Source organism: Syzygium oleosum, unplaced genomic scaffold, assembly GCF_021117445.2.
Source record: "Syzygium oleosum isolate NSW1041296 unplaced genomic scaffold, Sole_v2.1 Sole_v2.02, whole genome shotgun sequence".
Taxonomy (NCBI): Eukaryota; Viridiplantae; Streptophyta; class Magnoliopsida; order Myrtales; family Myrtaceae; genus Syzygium; species Syzygium oleosum.
The window spans coordinates 21,549,918-21,568,344 of record NW_026607486.1 but is presented as its reverse complement, the minus strand read 5'-3'; the positions used below and the strand labels follow the sequence as shown (position 1 = coordinate 21,568,344).

Here is an 18,427-nt window from a genome sequence, read left to right as displayed (position 1 = left end):
CTTCACAATTTTCAAGTTATAATCTGAACATACCTGGACATCTATGGTGCTTTTTATTGAACCTTGCTGCCTCCACATTACAGGTTTTTATGGCAATTGATGATGATGCAACTCCAATAGTTTGTTTTCTTCTACAAGGACAGAAGAAGTTGTTATCCTTAAGGCTTCAAATTTACGAAACAAACAGCGACGTCCTTTTTGATGTCAAGCCCGACATGAGCTGGAGCATACCTGCTGTATCAGCTGCCCCGGTGGTTGTGACACAGCCAGGGTGGAGTACTCTCTCCCTCAGTGTTTGTGTGTGTGTGTGTGCGGGCATGTGAGCATGCATGCTTGTTGGGGGAAGGGTGGGGGAGGGGAGCGTGCTGCCAGTGCGTGCGTGCATGTGTGAGTAGATCTTGAAACTTATATGCTACAATATTTTAACTCTTTTTTAATTATCACTCACAGAGTAAAAGTGGGACTTCTTCCTCATACGGACATCATTGTGTTGGCACCAGAAAACACGCTTCTTCTTTATGTAAGCTTCATGCATAAGTAGTTTATCTGAATTTTAGTGCCTTTTTTCCCTGTGTATTTTGTAATTGACATGCCCGGTGCATGGGAGTCTTCTTAAGAGCTGAAGGATATGGTCATAAATGAAGTGAGCTTTTGCATAAATCAATCAGAATGAATACTTTTGCCTGATAGGTTTTGGTTCTTGGTTGTGATTTCTTTCTCAGCTCTGGAGGACAGTAGTCTGTCCATAATCCTAGATTACCGTAGTAGGTAGTGTAGAGAGCAGGATAGCTAACTTCTTATTTAGCAGAGAAAAGTGGTTGCGTAGCAAACTCGTGTATGGTTGCTGATATAGAAAAATTAATTTAAGAAATCATGCACACTTGTTTGATTTTTATGGAGATTTTCTTATATCGTCGTTATGCTGCAGTTTTTACCCTGGCTTTAAATTGTCTATGGCTTATATGCTCTCTGCACTTAAGTGTTGCTCTTGGGACAATTTATTTAATTTTCATGAAATTCTGGGCCAGCATAATGGAACTGTAGTATGTCCCGGAGTTTGACGTTGCATGCTCTATGTGATACGGTGAGATTCCTAACTTAAACTTACGGTATTTGCAGTCAGGGAAGCTATGCCTATGTAGGTATTCGTTGCCTTCTTGTCTGAGTAGGTGTCAGCATCTGCATAATATGGAGTTCTCAGGAAATGTAGCAGTGTCCCACGATGTAAAAATCGTCGGATTAGCAGATGCTGTTGAAGGGCGTGTTAATATAGTTATCAACAATGGGCAGGTATATCAACATGCACGGAAAACTATCTTATTCACATTCTGTAGGTCCTTGAGTTGTAAGTTGACTATGGGTATTGCAAACAACTGTGCTGGCTGGATACTTGCGACTTTATGGTAGGTGGGGTTGGGGCGCCTGTTTTTTTTTTCTAACCTTTTCTTTTGGTTTGGGGGGGAAGCTTTTTGCTGATATTGGGTTGGATATGGCGGCTAAAAGTGTGCCTGGTATTGTGGCACAAGCCAAGCACAGGTGGGTGATGGGGTCCTCTTATCCCCAACCAACCCTGTGCACAACCGACACAAAAGTTAGCCACACATGTTTTGTCATTTCTTATATTATCACATTTATTATTATTTTTTTCAAATTGCTATATGTGACTAAGTTGGAAGAGTTGGTTATATAAATAAAAGGATCTTGTCAAACATCTATTTGTAAAAGTTTGTCAAATTTGTGTGTTGGCAATGAAAACATTTCCTAAGTATGGTTACAAGTTCCTTGGGGGCACTTGGTAACAAAACTCTAGATGAAAGGACAATAGAGTTTGATTACTTGTTTGTATAAAAAATGCTGTATACATACTTATCAAATAGATCTATGTAAATGGGAATAAGTTCAATCTCTCATCAAATATATTATCAGTAAGCTTTTATAACGTGCTTTATGATTGGTATAGTCATTTTATGCCCACAATTTAAATTTTTTTCTTTTTTATTTTATGGTAATAATATTGAATGATGTGCATATTGATATTGCCTATAAGGAAATATGTAGTTGCTGGTGCTTGATTAGGTAAACAACAGACCCTTTTGTTTATTTTTCTTTTGTTAGATTCATCCTTTTTTCCGCTAATTATTACTACTACCGTTTGCACTATTTGTCTTCAAGAAAAAGAACCTACTAGGTTGAAAAAGCCATTGTGGGTTAAATGGATAGGGTAACTTGTCCCCTGCATCAAAACCTGGTTCCTGCACGGGCTCTGGGCCAGGGCAGATATGGGGGACGGGGATGGGGAGGGTACCCATCCCATCCAGAGGCTATTCCTATTAAGAGTTCCTTTTGTAAGAGATACTACACTGCACGCGTGCAAGGGCTTTTTTATGTTATTATCTTTTCTGCTTTTGCCATCGGTATATTAAGTAACTTTGAGCACTAGCACTTAAAAGTCTTTTGTGGGGACTGCATCTATCATGTTATCTGTCTAAGAATTTAATGGTGCTATCTATTACAGTTCTAGGATTTGTCTATGCACTGATGATCAATGTTTTTTTGTTCTTTAGATGTTTCGTTGTGCATTACGTCAAAATCCTTCATCTTCATTGGTAAAAGATTGCATGGAAGCAATGGCCGAGGGGATGATTTCTAGCCTCTATAATCATTTTCTCAGGCTTCTTTGGGGGGATAATGACGTAACCTACTTGTCAAAGGCTGATTCAAGTGTTGACTCAGAATGGGTCTCATTTAGCAGCATAATGTTGCAAATGTGCAGAAGATCCACATACATTTCAGAGAAACTTCCAGTTTCAACTTGTCAGTCATCGTGGGATTTCCTTGTGAATAGCCAATTCCATCAAAATTACTGCAAGCTGAGCTCTTTTACTGGAGCTTCCTCTCAAGATGTACTAGAGAGTCAGGCAGTAGGTTGCAGTAGATCGACTACAGAAGTTAAGCCCTCTGGAGATAGCACATTTTACTCTGAGCTACTGGTGAAGAGTTTGGATTCTTTACATGCAGTATATGAAAGCCTTAAACTTGATTATCTGCGGAAGCTGTAAGTTCAGTCCTCAATAAACACATGGTGTGTACTTGGAACGACCTGATTTTAGCTTTTTGCTTACGTTTTTTCTTTTGGCATTTGGGATTTGACATTTAATACAATAGTAAACTAATCACCTTAAATATTTGATCATTCGAAGTCATGTAAGATATTTTCATTATTGTTTAATTTTTAAAATGATTTTTTGTTTCTGTGGGAAGGCCAAAATAGTTTCTTCCGACATTGTATGAGCCCTATTTTTGTCAGATGGCTTTTTGTAAGCTGAATCAAACCGCGTCTGTTGCTCATGCATTTTTCGTTTTAGACTAATAGTTCCAGTGCCACTTCGTTTTTATGCAGCCTTCCTACTTCTTTGCAGCTACACATGCTGCATCAAATATGATGTGGTTAAAGTGGTAAATTGTGTTTTGGGTGGCTTGTTAAGAAGTGAAGCCTGCTATGTGATGAAACGAGGGCATTTCTAGAACTGGTGCTCTTTTCAATATAATGCAGTCGTAACTTTATATGAAAAAACTAGCATTTGTAGGGTCTATCAGGGTCTCACAAGAGCATTTCAGTTGTCAAAAATTATGACAAAGGCCATTTTCCCCTAATGATTTCAGCTTTCAAGTTCTTTAAAATCCTGTGTCTCACAAGATGCGCTAAACTCAGGATTTTACAGCTCAGTTAGAAGGTTTGCTTAATGCTGACTGTTATGTTTCATTGGGTGTTTGTAGGTCTTAGTACCAATTATGTTCAAAGAAAATAATTTTGGCAAGTAGAAATTCTTATGAAGCTATTCTGTTTTTTATCCGTTAATTCTTAAGTATCAACAACTTCTTTAGAAATCTCTGTTGTGTGTGCATTAGAGGTAGGTATTGCCAGTCTCTGTTATTGCCAAGCACTAGTGGCATTCAACTCCACATTCAGGCAACAGTCGGATATATGTCTTTTTCTTATAAAAAATTTTGTCTGCATGTTGCCTGAACTGTGATGATTAATGCCCAGATTTTGGATCATACTCTTGACCTTTTGCTAATGTTTTTTAGTATTATCAACTCCAAAGTTTCTATGTTGAGCTTTTTCACCTGTTGTTTCTTCAGTAAATGAATTCCACTTTCGGGGTCTGAATATTAGTTTATTCTATTTTTATACCTGCAATCTTGATTGCGATGTTCCTTGCAGGGATTTGGAGCTTTTGGCAGTTCTTTTATGCAATATTGCCAAGTTTTTGGGTGAGGAGTGCTATATAGATCACTATGTTCGTGATTTTCCTTATCTGTTCAATAATCTTGGGATGCGTAACTCTTCGTTGTCTGGAAGATCTCCATCCAATTTATTCAGATGGCTTGAAAACTGCTTGCAACATGGTTTTAGCTCTGCTGATATGAATGATCTTCCACCTTTAGTTTGTAAAGAGGGAAGTTTTGCTGCAAGCCGAGCCAAAAAAATAGTTTCTTTTTATAGTTTACTATTCGGTGCCCAGCAGATAGGAGATAATCTTCCGTGTGGAGTTTGCTGTAATGTTGCTATGGGATCCTATTCTACTGCTGAGGAGCATACCATCTTGGCAATGGTTGGTGAAAAATTTGGACTGCAACAGCTAGACAGCCTACCTCCCGGCATATCTCTTCCTTTGCGACATGTGAGTTATGCATCATTACTTCCCACTTCTCTATTATTAAGTGCATCTTCTCTGTTTTTTGTAAGATAAACATGCTTGCAAAACCTTGTGCGGAAAATAGTATAGTTACTTATCAGGCAAGCGTCCTTTAATGTCCCAGTGCTAAAAGCTGCGACGAAGAACATCAGAAATTTTAATGATGCTATTCCCTATGGGCAATTGCCACTAGTTTCTGCATTTGATCGTGAGATGGATGTAGAACTTTTGGTTTATTGATGGCTTGTAACAAGTCTTCATCCTCCTTTTGGAGCTTTACGTTGGTGTCGTTACTGACATCCCCTGAACTTCTATTGATCATATTCATTGGACATGTATTATCCCTGATTCCTGACGTTTAATTTGTGCTCTTCAGGCTTTGGACAAGTGTCGAGAATCTCCTCCTACTGACTGGCCTGCAGCTGCTTATGTTCTTCTTGGTCGGGAAGATCTCGCTCTTACTCGTTTAAAGCAGCCATGCAAAATGAGTGTACAGGAAGCACAGGCAAACGAGAATTTGATTGAAATGTCCACTCCCTATATGCTTCATTTGCATCCTGTGACAATTCCAAGTGTCGTTTTTGATTCACTTGGTTCAGAAAATGCTAAGTTTGAGGATGCAGATTCAACTGACGGATCTGTCACAGATGGTATGGAGCATATCTTTACTTCTTGCACTCAGTTGCGGTATGGCCGAGATTTGCGGCTGAATGAGGTTAGTTTACTGTTTAGTGATTGAGCCAGTGTTGTTGTGAATTCGTCAATTTGAATGTCATTGTTATAATACATGGTAGCGATTTCTCTTTCGCCCCGCAGGGGGGGGGGGGTTTGTATTGCTTACCCTGACTCTTGTATGAATTGTCATTAACAGCTTTGATAACTTGAATACCATGAAGCACGTCACCTAGCTCCTGGGGTTGAATTGTATGTCTGTCCTTTTTCTCCTTCGAGTTAAGGCAAAGGAGGCTAGTCATTACTACAGTTGAAGTCACAAATAGTGTAGGACAGTTTCTCTAACTCAATTACATTCCTCATAGGCAATGCTCATTGTTAGACTATTTAGTTTCCTCCCATTTGCAATTTATCTAAATGTTTATTTAATTTGTGTTTTTGTAGTTTTCTGTTTGGCTACATTCAACAAAAATAAAATCTTTCCTTTGGTTATTTTGTGCGATATTTCGTAAGTACTTTTTGTTAGTACCCATAAGAGTGCCTTGTATGTTTTTTCATGTGATAAGTAAATAAGCTCGTTAAATAGTAACGTTATCAGCTAATGTCAGAAAAGAGATGTAAGATTTCAACCAAGGCTAGTGCCAGATGAGCCATCACTACATATCTAAACAGATTAAAAGAGTGAAAAGAAAGCAGAGGTGCCCCTGCTCATATCTGGAAATTTCATTTCATCTCTGCTTTGCAGTCTTCCATCTAAAATATAGGAAGAGTGTGGCATGGTAGCACATGACATGGCTCCTGACAGCTATGTTCATGTCCATTAATTGCACCTTTGCTCTCACAGTGTTTATTGGCAATTCTTCATTTTAACTGTTTTTGCTAGGATGGTGTTTCCATTCTAGATGTGGTGGAACTTAGGTCTGATGGGATCTTGATATTTCTTCTATTCCCATCAGGTTAGACGTCTCCTCAGCTCTGCAAGGCCCGTGGCAATTAAAACATCTGTCAACCCTAGTGCTTCTGATCAGGACGTCCAACAGGTATTCTTTCTTCTTTTGAAATACTTCCGTGTTGTATATGTTTTATGAATGATTACTATCAATTAGAATTGTAATCGAGGCAAATAGATATAGCTAATTGCTTGAATGCTCAGAACTCAGTTTGATCTTGATTGAGATATATTTTCAGAATACGAACTACGCTTGAAAGGTGGCCAATTTACTTTAGAATTCAGATTGAGACTTGACTCACTTTAATTACATCTAACTATAGTTAAAAACCATATCAAGACCAAATTGGCTCGAGTCAAGACACTGGCCATTCAAATACAAGCAAAATTCCTCTATGATAATAACACCCGGTTTTCATGAACTATCCGGATAATGATCCAAATGGTTTTGACTCAAAATCTAAAGATACACAGACTGCAGCTCTAAGGCTAATCAAATGCAAATCTAGCAACCTTTCATATGCAAGCTCATCTAGGAAGCATTAAGCTGTGGCTCTCTGATCTGGGCATTAAACATGCCATTAGAGAGCAATAGAAAGGGCATCATGAGGCTCCCACATTGTGAGGTATGGGGAGGATTAGATGTATGCGCCTTTCCCTACTTTGCACAGGCCATTTCCCTGAATCAAACCCGTGACCTTTGCAGAGAGAGCGACAATGTGAGGAAAATGATCCACAGACGTTGTTCAAATATCCACAAGACAAACAAATATATTCTCCAAAATTAGTTGTAATTCAGCATCTTAATAATGAAAGGGATTCAAGTGGTTACTAATTTGGGCATCTAGTGTGTGCTTGTTTCAAAGACAGCGAGGAGAGAGGGAGGGGAATGGGTAAAGGATGAGATTGCTTGATGCATTGATGTTTGGATAAAGTATATTCTAAACCTGCCTACTTGCTTAGGCTTATGACTTGCTTGAGTTGGGAAATTAATTGGGTTAAGGGCCAAACAGCTTGTTAATCTATCCTAGCTGATTGGTTGTTTGACTTGTTGACTTGTTTGCACCAGTGCTCAATCTTGAGTAATCTGAATGTTGGTGCTAGGATACCCCTAGCACGCATTTTTACATGTTATATGCCGCACGGGCTATTTCGCAGCCAAGAATCTGTCGGCCCGTGACACTTTCTTGTATCAATGCCATTAGAGTATGCTATACATTTGTCACCAAGTCTTGGTCTGGGGAACTTTTATAATGTGGTTGTCCATGTTCTCCTAGAATCACAAATTGCATATAGTCTGATAAATTGCTCATTTTCTGCTCTTCTTCCCCATTGAAGGCTCAGTTATGGCAGCTTGCACAGAGGACCACTGCTCTTCCCATTGGTCGTGGCGCATTCACTCTTGCCACTATACATACGCTCTTGACTGAGGTACAGCACATTTCTTCTGGCGACTATATGTTCCATTTTTTTCAGCTTTAGTTGAAGTTTATGAATGTTTTGATTCTGCCCCTCAGACAAGTTTATACCATTCTTGTAGGCCTTTACAGTGCCAAAGCTTGTTTTAGCTGGTCGATTACCTGCCCAGCAGAATGCAACTGTATGTACTTGTTATACTCTTTTAATGAGACATGCTTTAGAGTCTTTTCCTTCCTAATGACACAAAGGAAAGATTCCTTGGCAGGATGTATCTAGTTAAAATTTTGACCACTTCTGACTGGCTTTCTTTCCTTGCCATGTGTCTGAATTTTAGGCCCCTGCTGTCTCTTCTTGCATGTTTTGACATTTTGCAGGTGAATCTGGATCCAAATATGAGGAACATACAAGAACTTAAATCTTGGCCCGAGTTTCATAATGCTGTTGCTGCTGGTCTAAGGCTGGCCCCGCTTCAGGTATCTGCCCCTGAAATTTGATTTGCTTGTATATGTTATGAAACATCGGCTAGTAGTTCTTTTATGTTTTAAATTGGTTTTCTAGCTTATTCCTGAATTATAATTTAAAGTAGCTTATGAGGCATCTCTAAATTACTATGGTGGCTTTTTGGTCCTGCATCGCAATGCAATCGTTGACCCTTTTCTTTAACAATTATGCTGTCTATGTTTCTACTGCATCTGATTAGGGGTATTCTATTTCTAATAGGGAAAAGTGTCAAGAACATGGATAATATATAACAAGCCCGCAGAGCCAAATGCTGTACATGCAGGCCTTCTTCTTGCTTTGGGACTGCATGGCTATCTACGAGTTTTAAGTATCACCGACATATACCAGTATTTTTCACAGGTTCATGCTCCTTGAGATTTATTCACTCTTATGCTTGTTACCTATTTCGCTTTGGATTGAAGCGCTTGACTAATTTTAAATGGTTGTTCTTTTTTTTTAGTATGGAAGACCATGTAGCATCTATTCTTTTCTTTCCTAGGTAAACAATCCTTGTTAAGAAATTAGTTTATAGACAAAAATTAGTCATCAAACTGACTAATCATCATAGTTAATCAGTTCCTTGCTTCTATATCACCATTCACTGCTTGTACTTTCACGTTGGTCTTCGTGAGCATCTACATTCTATATTCTGCACCCTTCATTATGATCCACTGTAATTTCAATTTCGAGGGTTTATTCTTCTGCTATTCTGTCTTTGAGAACAATATTCATCATTCTGTTTCGATTTGAGTCATGTACTTTCATGCTTATCGAGGCTTGGCTTATAGATGCTTACACTGATGCAGTTAGATTTGTTGCTTTTTTTTCCTGATGCCTAGTGCCCATACCTTTTAACCTTAACAAAAATTTTACACATATATGTTGATCACCATTTAGTGCCATCAGAACCAACTAGAGGCCGATGGTACCACTTCTGGCCGAGTTAAATCGGTCACTTAGATGTTTCCCTCAGGCACCACTGCTACAGAAAAATTCCCGGAGCCAATTTGTCTAGAGACTTGCTTTGTCCTTGCTAATTAACTTCAGCTAAACCAGCAGAGTCGTTCTTTCCCCATGATAGAAGGTTGTTCAAGCCGCCACATGATTCAGGCACCATGGGCTCTGAGATGGATCACCCTGTCAATGACGGTCCTGACAAGCCTTTCTAGCATTATTTAGTTGTCAATTTAGGCATCCTGCTTGAAGTTATAGCTGCCTTAATCATTCGCCTCCATTGTTGATTTGTTGGTCTGGTTGTTGATACAGATCCAATGCTTTTTTGACTTACAGAGGTTTCCAGGTAGTGGAATTTCCATGCGAAGTTCATAGGACCTCATTGTAGGAACTTTTGCATGGTGGAGGTGGAATGTTTCATGTGGGTATTTTGGGCACACTGCAGGTTACTTCTAATTTGTAAAATTAATGGAAACTAATGGTTTCATTTTTGAAGGGTTTGGACTCAACAAAACAAAACTCTGGGAAAGTTTTAGTGGAAAAATTAAACATTGTAGAGTTCTGTTTGATAATTGCTTGGACAACAGAACCATCGTTCTCCACTTTGTCTGATCATTTAATATTCTATTATGGAGTATAGAGAGTATAAATTGCTTATGGAAGCATTTCAACCATCTAATCACATAGGACATCTCTCCTTTAACTTATGATAGCGACCTTGTCAACTCTTTTTTTATGAAATTCTTTTGGATTGGCAATATCCGACCCAGGATTCTTCCATTATGTAGGGCGCTTATTTGTATATGTCACCTAAGTTGCTGGTGCTTTCAAAGGTTTCAGATTTTTTGTTCCATTTTTTCTTGAAATTCCTCTAGTACTTCTATGATTCATAAGGTTGATCTCTTTCTTGTTCAACCTACTATGTATGATATGATTTTCTTCAGGATTGATATTGGTATAGCTGTCTTCTATTTTCAACTTTTCTGACGATGCTGTTGGTCCTTGTCATCTGTCTGTATGTAGTTGTCTGATTATGTATTCTGCTAAGTTCTCTTTTCTGTTGTGATGCTTCATGCACGTAGGAACATGAAAGCACTACTGTGGGACTAATGATTGGCTTGGCGGCTTCTTATAGAGGGACAATGCATCCAGCAATTTCAAAGGTGAAATCTTTTTCCTTGTACCATATTACTGCTGCTTACTTATTTCATCACCCATATTGATGACTATCGGATTCATTGAAGTGCATCTCCGTTTCGAATTTATAATCTAAGTATTCCTCAATCTTGGGAGTTATTGTTGCCAATAGCTGCATGGTGGTTCTGAGGTCTTTCTCCCATCCCCAATTTATTATGAGATTTTAGAACAGTTCGAGCTATTACTTCTTGGAAAAAGGCAAAGTGATGTTGGGAAAGCCCTAATGGGGGCTCTGATATTGTAGTCGGAGAAAAAGAAAGCAAAAAGAACTATAGAAGCTGGAACAGAGAAATCTTATTCTGGGGTTCATAAGAACCGATGATATATATTGAATGAGGAAAATGTAATGACAAAGCGACATAAAGGCCTATATAAGGGTTACAGACGTAAGACAATCTCAACCCTTGATCTAACATAATTTATTTGTGATTTCGACCATAGGAGCTCATTAAAATTCACATGACTACCACGTGACCACTTATTAACCCTAATAGCCCATGTAAAGACTAAATAAAAAAAGTAAACACTATAAATACTAGAAAATAGGATTATGCTCCTGCATCACAAAGTACACTGTAGTTTACAAGGAAAGAAGTCTGTTAAGCCTATATTTACAGTTCAATTGGTTATCAGGTTACAAATCTCTTTTCGTTAAGTGTTATATTCTCTATATGACTGAACTTTTGTATTGCAGGTTCTTTATGTTCATATACCTGCTCGGCATCCATCATCTTTTCCTGAGTTAGAGTTACCGACACTTTTGCAGGTATGCACCTTGGTGCAGTTACTATCAGATAATTTATCACCATGTGTGTATCCCGGCATTTTGTGACTTAAAGTTTTGACTGTGCCTTCATTCTCTGGCATTTGCGTGTATAGTGCCAGTTGTAATTTTGGCATTCCTGATCCATCTTAAGGTTGTTTCTACGTAATGAGGACTTGCTAGCAAACTGTTTCAGATTTGTTACTCAAAATAATTATTTCAAATGCTAATTGGAACTTCATATTCTCTTCAATTGACTCTGAAGTCAGCAGCACTTATGTCAGTGGGGCTTCTTTATGAAGGTTCAGCACATCCACAAACAATGCAAATTCTCTTGGTATGTCGTTTTGTTTTGTTTTAGTACCGATATATCTATATAATCTAGCTAGCCTATGTTGAAGTTCATAGATTGCCTATCAACAATAAATTATGCATGGTCTTACTGAAGTTTTTACTGCCTCTTGCTATTGTACGTTGTAACAGAGTGATTTTGGCCTCTAATCGCTATAGCTAGATAGTTATGATGGCATTGTGTTTTCAGCCAGTGTTGCTTGACGTCAAGCAAGCATACTGCACAAGTATTGTGTACATAAGTGAGTTAAAGCTAATTATGGATATAATACTGTTTGTCTTTCTTTGTTGCTTAATGTTTATATAAAAAAAAGTATGTCACCTAAGATTATGTTAAACCAATATCTTCGACTATGGTTGCGGGAACATTTTCTACCATGTTTTATAGACCCCCACTAGGTTGATGCCCCTCAGTATCTCGAATTCCCATTGCTTGCTTGAGCTTTGGCTGTAAATGTTGGTTGACAGTTGCATATTCTTGCTATATGCTCTTAGAAAGTAGTACATTGCTACCTGTGAAATGGTTAATCTTTGATTTGATCTGTCCTTTTGAAATGTGGCTGAGCTTTGTCCTATGCTAGTGACCAAAAAGATAATCCTGCAAAGCATCTGCTATCATTGCATGACCTGGTTGTCATAAATTATGCAGAGTGAAATAGGTCGAAGAAGTGGTGGAGACAATGTGCTTGAAAGAGAGGGTTATGCCGTCTCTGCAGGGTTTTCATTAGGTCTTGTTGCGCTTGGTACGTGGTGGTGTCTCAATCTCATGTCAAAATTAGCAAGTTACTTTTTTCTTTGCAACATCAATCAAATGATGGTTTCACCATGTACCTAACATTCTATCATTAAATTCAAGGTCGTGGGCTGGACATGCTTGGATTTGTGGAAACTTTGCTTGATAGACTGTTTGACTATATTGGTGGCAAAGAACTTCACAATGTATGTACATACTTTTGTCCTATGTTATTAATTATTGTCGCGGTGGAATGGTCAGATAAAATTATGGATGCAAAGATCTTCAATGAATTTGATCCTTGTATTTCACGAGATATTTCTCCATGATTTACCCAATAAGTAGTTGAATGTTTTGCTTTTTTCAGGAAAGATCTTATTTGTTGACACCCTCAACAGAGGAACACAATCGGGGATTTGGGCAGGTTACTTCAGCTGTTAAGTCAGCTCCAGATTAGAGTCTGCCTTCATGATAGAATAATATAGGCTCACAGTGGTGTCTTAAGATAACTAATGCTGTTATCACTTCCTCTTTGCTTTTTTCTTTTTTTTTTTGTTTCCTGATGTTTCCATAGATGATGGATACGGCGGCATTCAATATTGATGTGACTGCACCTGGGGCTATTGTTGCCCTTGCTCTAATGTTTTTAAAGGTACTTTCTGTTAAGTTGTAGAAGTAATCCTAGTTGCTAGGATATGGCAACATAACATCTTGCTTATCAGTGTTTATATTTCCCTTGTAGCTTCTAAGGAGTTCTTGCATTTCTGTAACAGACTGAATCCGAGGTGGTTTTGTCTAGGCTTTCAATTCCTTGCACACAGTTTGATTTGCAATATGTGAGGCCTGACTTCATAATGCTTCGAGTTATTGCTCGGAACATGATCATGTGGAACAGGTAACATTGTTCAAACAAGCAATTCTGGAGTTGAAGTTGCAAGAGTTCTTCTCTAGAGATAATCATGGTGATAAATATCTTTCGTGTAGGGTTCATCCTTCCAAAAACTGGATCGAGTCTCATGTGCCTGAAATAGTGAAAATTGGTGTTGAAGGCCTTCGAGAGGATGTTGGGATTCTCATGGAGACTGATGTAGAAGCACTTGTTCAGGCATATATAAATATAGTAGCTGGAGCATGTATTTCTCTGGGTAATATATTCTTCTCTGGATATGTAGTTTTGTATTTTTGTTGCTGGAATACATTAAAATCAGCTATCAGATCTTTAAGCAGTATATACAAATAATGAACTTTGACCTAGAGAAACCAAACCAGCCAAAGGACGCTGAATTAGATTATTGATTGTTTAGTAAGGTCATGATGTCTTCTCTCCGGTTTTGTCCAGTGTCTCTGTTTTCAGTTTCTTTATGCTGTGTATCTTGTAAAGTAGATCTCTAAAAAGTCTTGCTCGACTGGCTTGTGGTCCTTGTCTGCATTTTCCAGTTTACTTGCTTTCTTATAGTATTTTTGTTATTCAAGTACTTTCTTAAGTTGGGGTCTGCAGCAGTAATTAATACACATCAGCTTCCAAGCTTAAAAAAAAAAAGGGAGAGAGATAAAAGTCCCGAGCAAATACATCTTTTCATTGACTTCTTTTAGATTTCGCTGTGGACAGGTCTCAAGTTTGCGGGTACCATGGATGGAAATGCACAGGAGTTACTGTATGAATATGCAGTCTACTTCCTAAATGAGGTTTGAAATTGTGCTTGGCTGTACTCTCACATGAGGACTATGTTTACGATTGTGTATAACTTATATTTAATGCTACAGATGAAGCCTGTTGCTGCTGTTAGTGGAAGCAACTTTCCTAAGGGGCTGGCCAATTATGTTGATAGGGGCACACTGGAGATTTGTCTTCATCTTATTGTGCTCTCCCTTTCTGTGGTATTTTGCTTATTGTTCTGTAACCTTCTGTTCCTGAATTTCGCCATTTCCCTCTTACTGACGTGGTGGAAGACCAGGTGATGGCAGGTTCTGGACATTTACAAACATTACGCTTATTGAAATTTCTCCGAGGACGAAATTCAGCTGATGGTCATTCTAATTATGGAACACAAATGACAGTAAGTTTTTCTCCTGGTTAGTTGTGTTGAAGATTGTATAATTGATTGTTGGTAATCTGTGATTCAGATTCGTGTATCAGCAAAGCATTATTGTTTTCATATTGCGGTATGTTGAATCATACATCCTTAGTAAAAATATCATATGGCGATGTATCAGTGGACTACCTTGTCTATAAATTAGTAAATTAGGAGGTGGAACAAAAAATGAAGAAGTTTGCACGGTTCTGAAATTTTCTGCTGAGCTTTCGTCTCTCTTTTGGTTTGTTGATACGTGATATAATGGTGGATTTATGCGCGATGTTTCTATATGGTGGTTGGTGCTCTTTTGATGATCAAATTTCGCATTTGTTTGGCAAAAATCCTCAAGAATCTCTGCATTACTTTTTTAGATGCAAGTGTATTTGATCTTTCTTTCTGGGATGAGTTGGATCGGGTATCTCTTCCAAAATTGCTTGCCATAGATTTATGCTTATAATGGCACAATGGTCTGTCCAAGAAAGTCAAGTAGAGAAATTTTTCAGATTGATATTGTTGCACTCTAGATTTTACCTTATTGCTTTGACCAATTTCATCCTGATTTTAGATAAGCTTGGCTATTGGCTTCTTGTTTCTTGGGGGAGGTATGCGCACATTTTCTACTAGCAACAGCTCAATTGCTGCTTTGCTGATTACCCTGTATCCACGTTTGCCTGCTGGACCAAATGATAATCGTTGCCATCTTCAGGTAATTAGAGTAGTTTATTACTGAAGTTGCGTAGTATTCTCTAGAAATTACAAAATCATGTTATGGTATATTTTTTCTCTAAAAATGCTTGACTTGAAGACCTGTGCACGTTAAATTGCATTTTGTGTCACTTGAAGACTTGTACATGTTAAATTGCATTTTGTGTCAAAAGCTTTCGGGCCCAACTTTTGCATATGACTTGCAAATTTCCATCTGTGGTGCTATTTTTAGCGTTTCATTAAACCCCAGTTTTCCTGCTGTTCTTGACTGAAAAATGTGAATTTTACTGTTTGTCACATTATCAAGTGATTTTTCATGAATTGATGGTCTTCTCCAGGCATTCAGGCATTTTTATGTTCTAGCCACAGAAGGTCGCTGGATTCAGACAATTGATGTTGACACTGGTTTGCCTGTTTATGCTCCTCTTGAGGTCACTATAAAGGAGAGCGAAAATTACTCGGAAACTAGTTTTTGTGAAATTACCCCTTGTATTCTACCAGAGCGTTCTATTGTAAGTAGTTCTAAAACTTGACCTCTTCAATAAAGGTAACTGTTTTGTTTTTGCTCTCCCTCATCAGACATGATGTTAGGGCCGAACATGCCACTTCATGCTTCTCGTGGCCTTATACTTTTCCTAGAGTCTAGTATCATCTAGTATCAGATGAATATTGCATAGTTTGCCAAGCTTTTCATTTGCTGCAATTGTTATAGTGGATATCATTGTGGCAGTTTCTGTAGAGCAGGTTTATAATTCCTAAACACCATTGGAAAGCCTTGAAATAATTTGTGATTCCTGTCTGTTTCTTCAAAACGCCCCCAAAAAAAGGATAGAAAAATAGGTGATTTCTGTCTGATCCTCTGTGCTCATTCATATCTAGGAAATCCGTAGCTTATCAGTCTGTTTAACTTTTTTCATTGCAGTTGAAATCTGTCCGTGTTTGTGGCCCTCGATATTGGACTCAAGTCATAAACATTGTACCTGAAGGTGGCCAAATACTGCTCTGTAATTTCTCTTGTTTGTTTTCTCTAGTGAATTCTCGTGTCTCATGATTTATTTTCTATTAACTTATAGAGAAACCATGGTGGACTCATGGTGCGAAGAATGACCCGTTCAATTCGGGGACCCTCTACATTAAACGAAAGGTTGGAGCTTGTTCATACGTGGATGATCCCATAGGGTGTCAGTCGCTGTTATCTCAAGCAATGCACAAGGTCATCAAATCATTTTCTGCCCTTCCATTCCCTTCACGTGCATTGAGCTCTGTCTGGCATCAAGCTGCCTTTTTCTGATGTAGGTTTTTGGTATGACCAATTTGAGAGCAAGTAGCGGGAATACTGCTGGAAATTATATCTTGGTTGATCAGTTAGTCAGTACGTTCTCATCAGTGCCCAGTTTGATTGCTTTTGCTCAGCTCTGCCGTGACCCATCTTGGAATAGCAGGTAAGTGTGCGGCTTTCCATTCAGATGATCCCAAATTTTAAAAACAAAAAAGCAAAAAGAGAAAAACAGTAATATGACTTTGGTGTTACGGTGGCAATAGTAAATTGGGGATCAGCATTGTTCACCCAAAAGTCCATTCTGCGTTTGATCCTTAAGCCATGCATCATACTAGTCTTATCTATTCTAATCAGTTACAATGTCTTCTGCAGACCAGATGTTGATTTCCAAGAGTTTTGTCTGCAAGTTCTATTTGAATGTGTGAGCAAGGACAGACCAGCCCTTTTGCAGGTAGTAACTTACCTTGGGAAATTCACCTTAAAAAGAGTTACCTCAGAAGAAAAAGTTAATTGTGACTACATTCATAGATGGTTGATTTCGTGACTGGGTTAAATGGAGTGCATCAGAGGGCAAATGTGATTTGCCTTCGATAGCTGTATTTTTTAATTTTTTTTTGGTCTGATTCGATAGTTGTAGTTTCAAAGCAGTGTTTAGAGCTTTTTGGAAATCGTATGTACGATATTTGACGTGGAAATTAGGTTTTTTTCCTTCCCTCAGGTGGAACAGAGGTTGCTTTTGCATTATTCTTACAGTGTCAGAACTCTTGTTATGAGCGTCTCGTTTTACTTGTACTATTGCCGCTTTCAATGATTTTCATTGCTTTGTAATTAGCTTTCAACATTGCGCAGGTCTATTTGTCATTGTACACAACTATGGAATTAATGGCTGATCTGGTTATGAACAATAATGATGTTTCATGTGACTCAGTCTCTGTCTCAAGTTTAAAGGTATGGCATTTAATTCCTGGTTCATTGTTCTGGTTCATCTTGGGAAGGGCAAAAGGCAAATTAATCAGACAGCAAGCATATCTGATTTAAGAATTCACCAATGATCATGTGCACATGTTAGCTCTGGGTATCATGTGATGCATAAACTGGCTTGCTTGTATCATTGTGAAAGTGGACTGCCCAATAGTAAATGAGAACAAATCAGGGGCTTGAAACATCCTCCGTATAGCCAAAAACTGACGTATGTCAAGCTAAAATCCCTTTTCATGCTTATCTTGTGAAACAAAATTTTGATTTCTGGTACTGGCAGTAGGCCTATTGGTGTAATCTAGGTACTGTTCTCTCCTGCACAATCGTGATGTGCACTTCAAATGTTTCTCACTGGCCTTCTCCACGCAGCTTGCTCTTGCCTACACTCAGGCAGCGTTAGGTGGAAAGCTCACCAACGCAAGAGGCAGTGTGGTTCAGTCCATTTTTATAGGTTCACTTCGGAAACGGTTGGAAGATCTCTTCCAATGTTCTCGGCATTTGAGTGATGATTTGCATAGTTACTTGAAACTGGGAAGGTGGCCCGCTGACGGATCTGATGGAAAGAGAAGGTCGATAATCCTTTCCTGGTATCTCCAGTGGTTTGGCGTGCCTTCTCCATCTGTTGTGGAGAAAGCCGTGAAAAAAGTGAATGCAAAGTCGGTATCATCGTCTTTTTTGGTTCCATTTCTGCGGCTACTATTGCCAAGTACTCACATCAGTGCTCTCAGTGAGATAGGGAGACTTCTATGCTCCTCATGACGAGTGAGATTGGAGCATTTCTCATCAAGCCTAGGGGTTCTCATCATGAGTTGCCTCTTTTGCATTTTGTGGTTTAGCACATCGGTGCAGCATTCCACAATCATCTTCATACATAGGCAAGTAAATGACAGTCTCTGTCATTTGTGCATTCTTGGAAAGTCGAAATCGGAAGGCTGCAAAGGAAGCCCCGGTGTTCCCATTGCGCTGGAGTTTAGCGGGCAATCCATGCCACACCTGTTGTAAGATACTGGCTTTATCAGATGCTTGTATAGGAACATGAGGGAAAATCTCGTAGTTTTCCGGTTTCTTATGTATAACTTATTCTACCTTAAAAAATGTACTTGTAATTTGACAGATTTCAGTAAAGCAAAATCTTGGGTACATTCAGTTCC

At 38.6% G+C, this 18,427-nt stretch overlaps 1 protein-coding gene across 5 annotated transcripts in view; it reads left to right on the top strand.

The window, feature by feature from the left end:
* LOC115673058 (anaphase-promoting complex subunit 1) overlaps nt 1–18,427 on the top strand; it is a 50,657-nt gene extending 32,230 nt beyond the window's left edge. For 3 of the 5 annotated variants that reach the window (XM_056306625.1, XM_056306609.1, XM_056306622.1), the window contains 31 exons: nt 84–271; nt 451–520; nt 1,120–1,290; nt 2,565–3,055; nt 4,226–4,685; nt 5,077–5,415; nt 6,329–6,412; nt 7,660–7,752; nt 7,862–7,921; nt 8,115–8,213; nt 8,461–8,601; nt 10,278–10,358; nt 11,087–11,158; nt 11,421–11,492; nt 12,156–12,249; nt 12,363–12,445; nt 12,607–12,675; nt 12,814–12,891; nt 13,013–13,134; nt 13,224–13,384; nt 13,849–13,925; nt 14,004–14,117; nt 14,195–14,296; nt 14,880–15,020; nt 15,358–15,531; nt 15,942–16,005; nt 16,093–16,232; nt 16,316–16,461; nt 16,671–16,749; nt 17,148–17,246; nt 17,646–18,427. In XM_056306625.1, the coding sequence (XP_056162600.1) occupies nt 84–271; nt 451–520; nt 1,120–1,290; nt 2,565–3,055; nt 4,226–4,685; nt 5,077–5,415; nt 6,329–6,412; nt 7,660–7,752; nt 7,862–7,921; nt 8,115–8,213; nt 8,461–8,601; nt 10,278–10,358; nt 11,087–11,158; nt 11,421–11,492; nt 12,156–12,249; nt 12,363–12,445; nt 12,607–12,675; nt 12,814–12,891; nt 13,013–13,134; nt 13,224–13,384; nt 13,849–13,925; nt 14,004–14,117; nt 14,195–14,296; nt 14,880–15,020; nt 15,358–15,531; nt 15,942–16,005; nt 16,093–16,232; nt 16,316–16,461; nt 16,671–16,749; nt 17,148–17,246; nt 17,646–18,035 (4,554 nt within the window). In that variant the 3' untranslated portion in view covers nt 18,036–18,427. The remainder of the gene's footprint in view (nt 1–83; nt 272–450; nt 521–1,119; nt 1,291–2,564; nt 3,056–4,225; nt 4,686–5,076; nt 5,416–6,328; nt 6,413–7,659; nt 7,753–7,861; nt 7,922–8,114; nt 8,214–8,460; nt 8,602–10,277; nt 10,359–11,086; nt 11,159–11,420; nt 11,493–12,155; nt 12,250–12,362; nt 12,446–12,606; nt 12,676–12,813; nt 12,892–13,012; nt 13,135–13,223; nt 13,385–13,848; nt 13,926–14,003; nt 14,118–14,194; nt 14,297–14,879; nt 15,021–15,357; nt 15,532–15,941; nt 16,006–16,092; nt 16,233–16,315; nt 16,462–16,670; nt 16,750–17,147; nt 17,247–17,645) is intronic. The other 2 variants (XM_030595091.2, XM_056306618.1) reach the window with 2 other exon arrangements.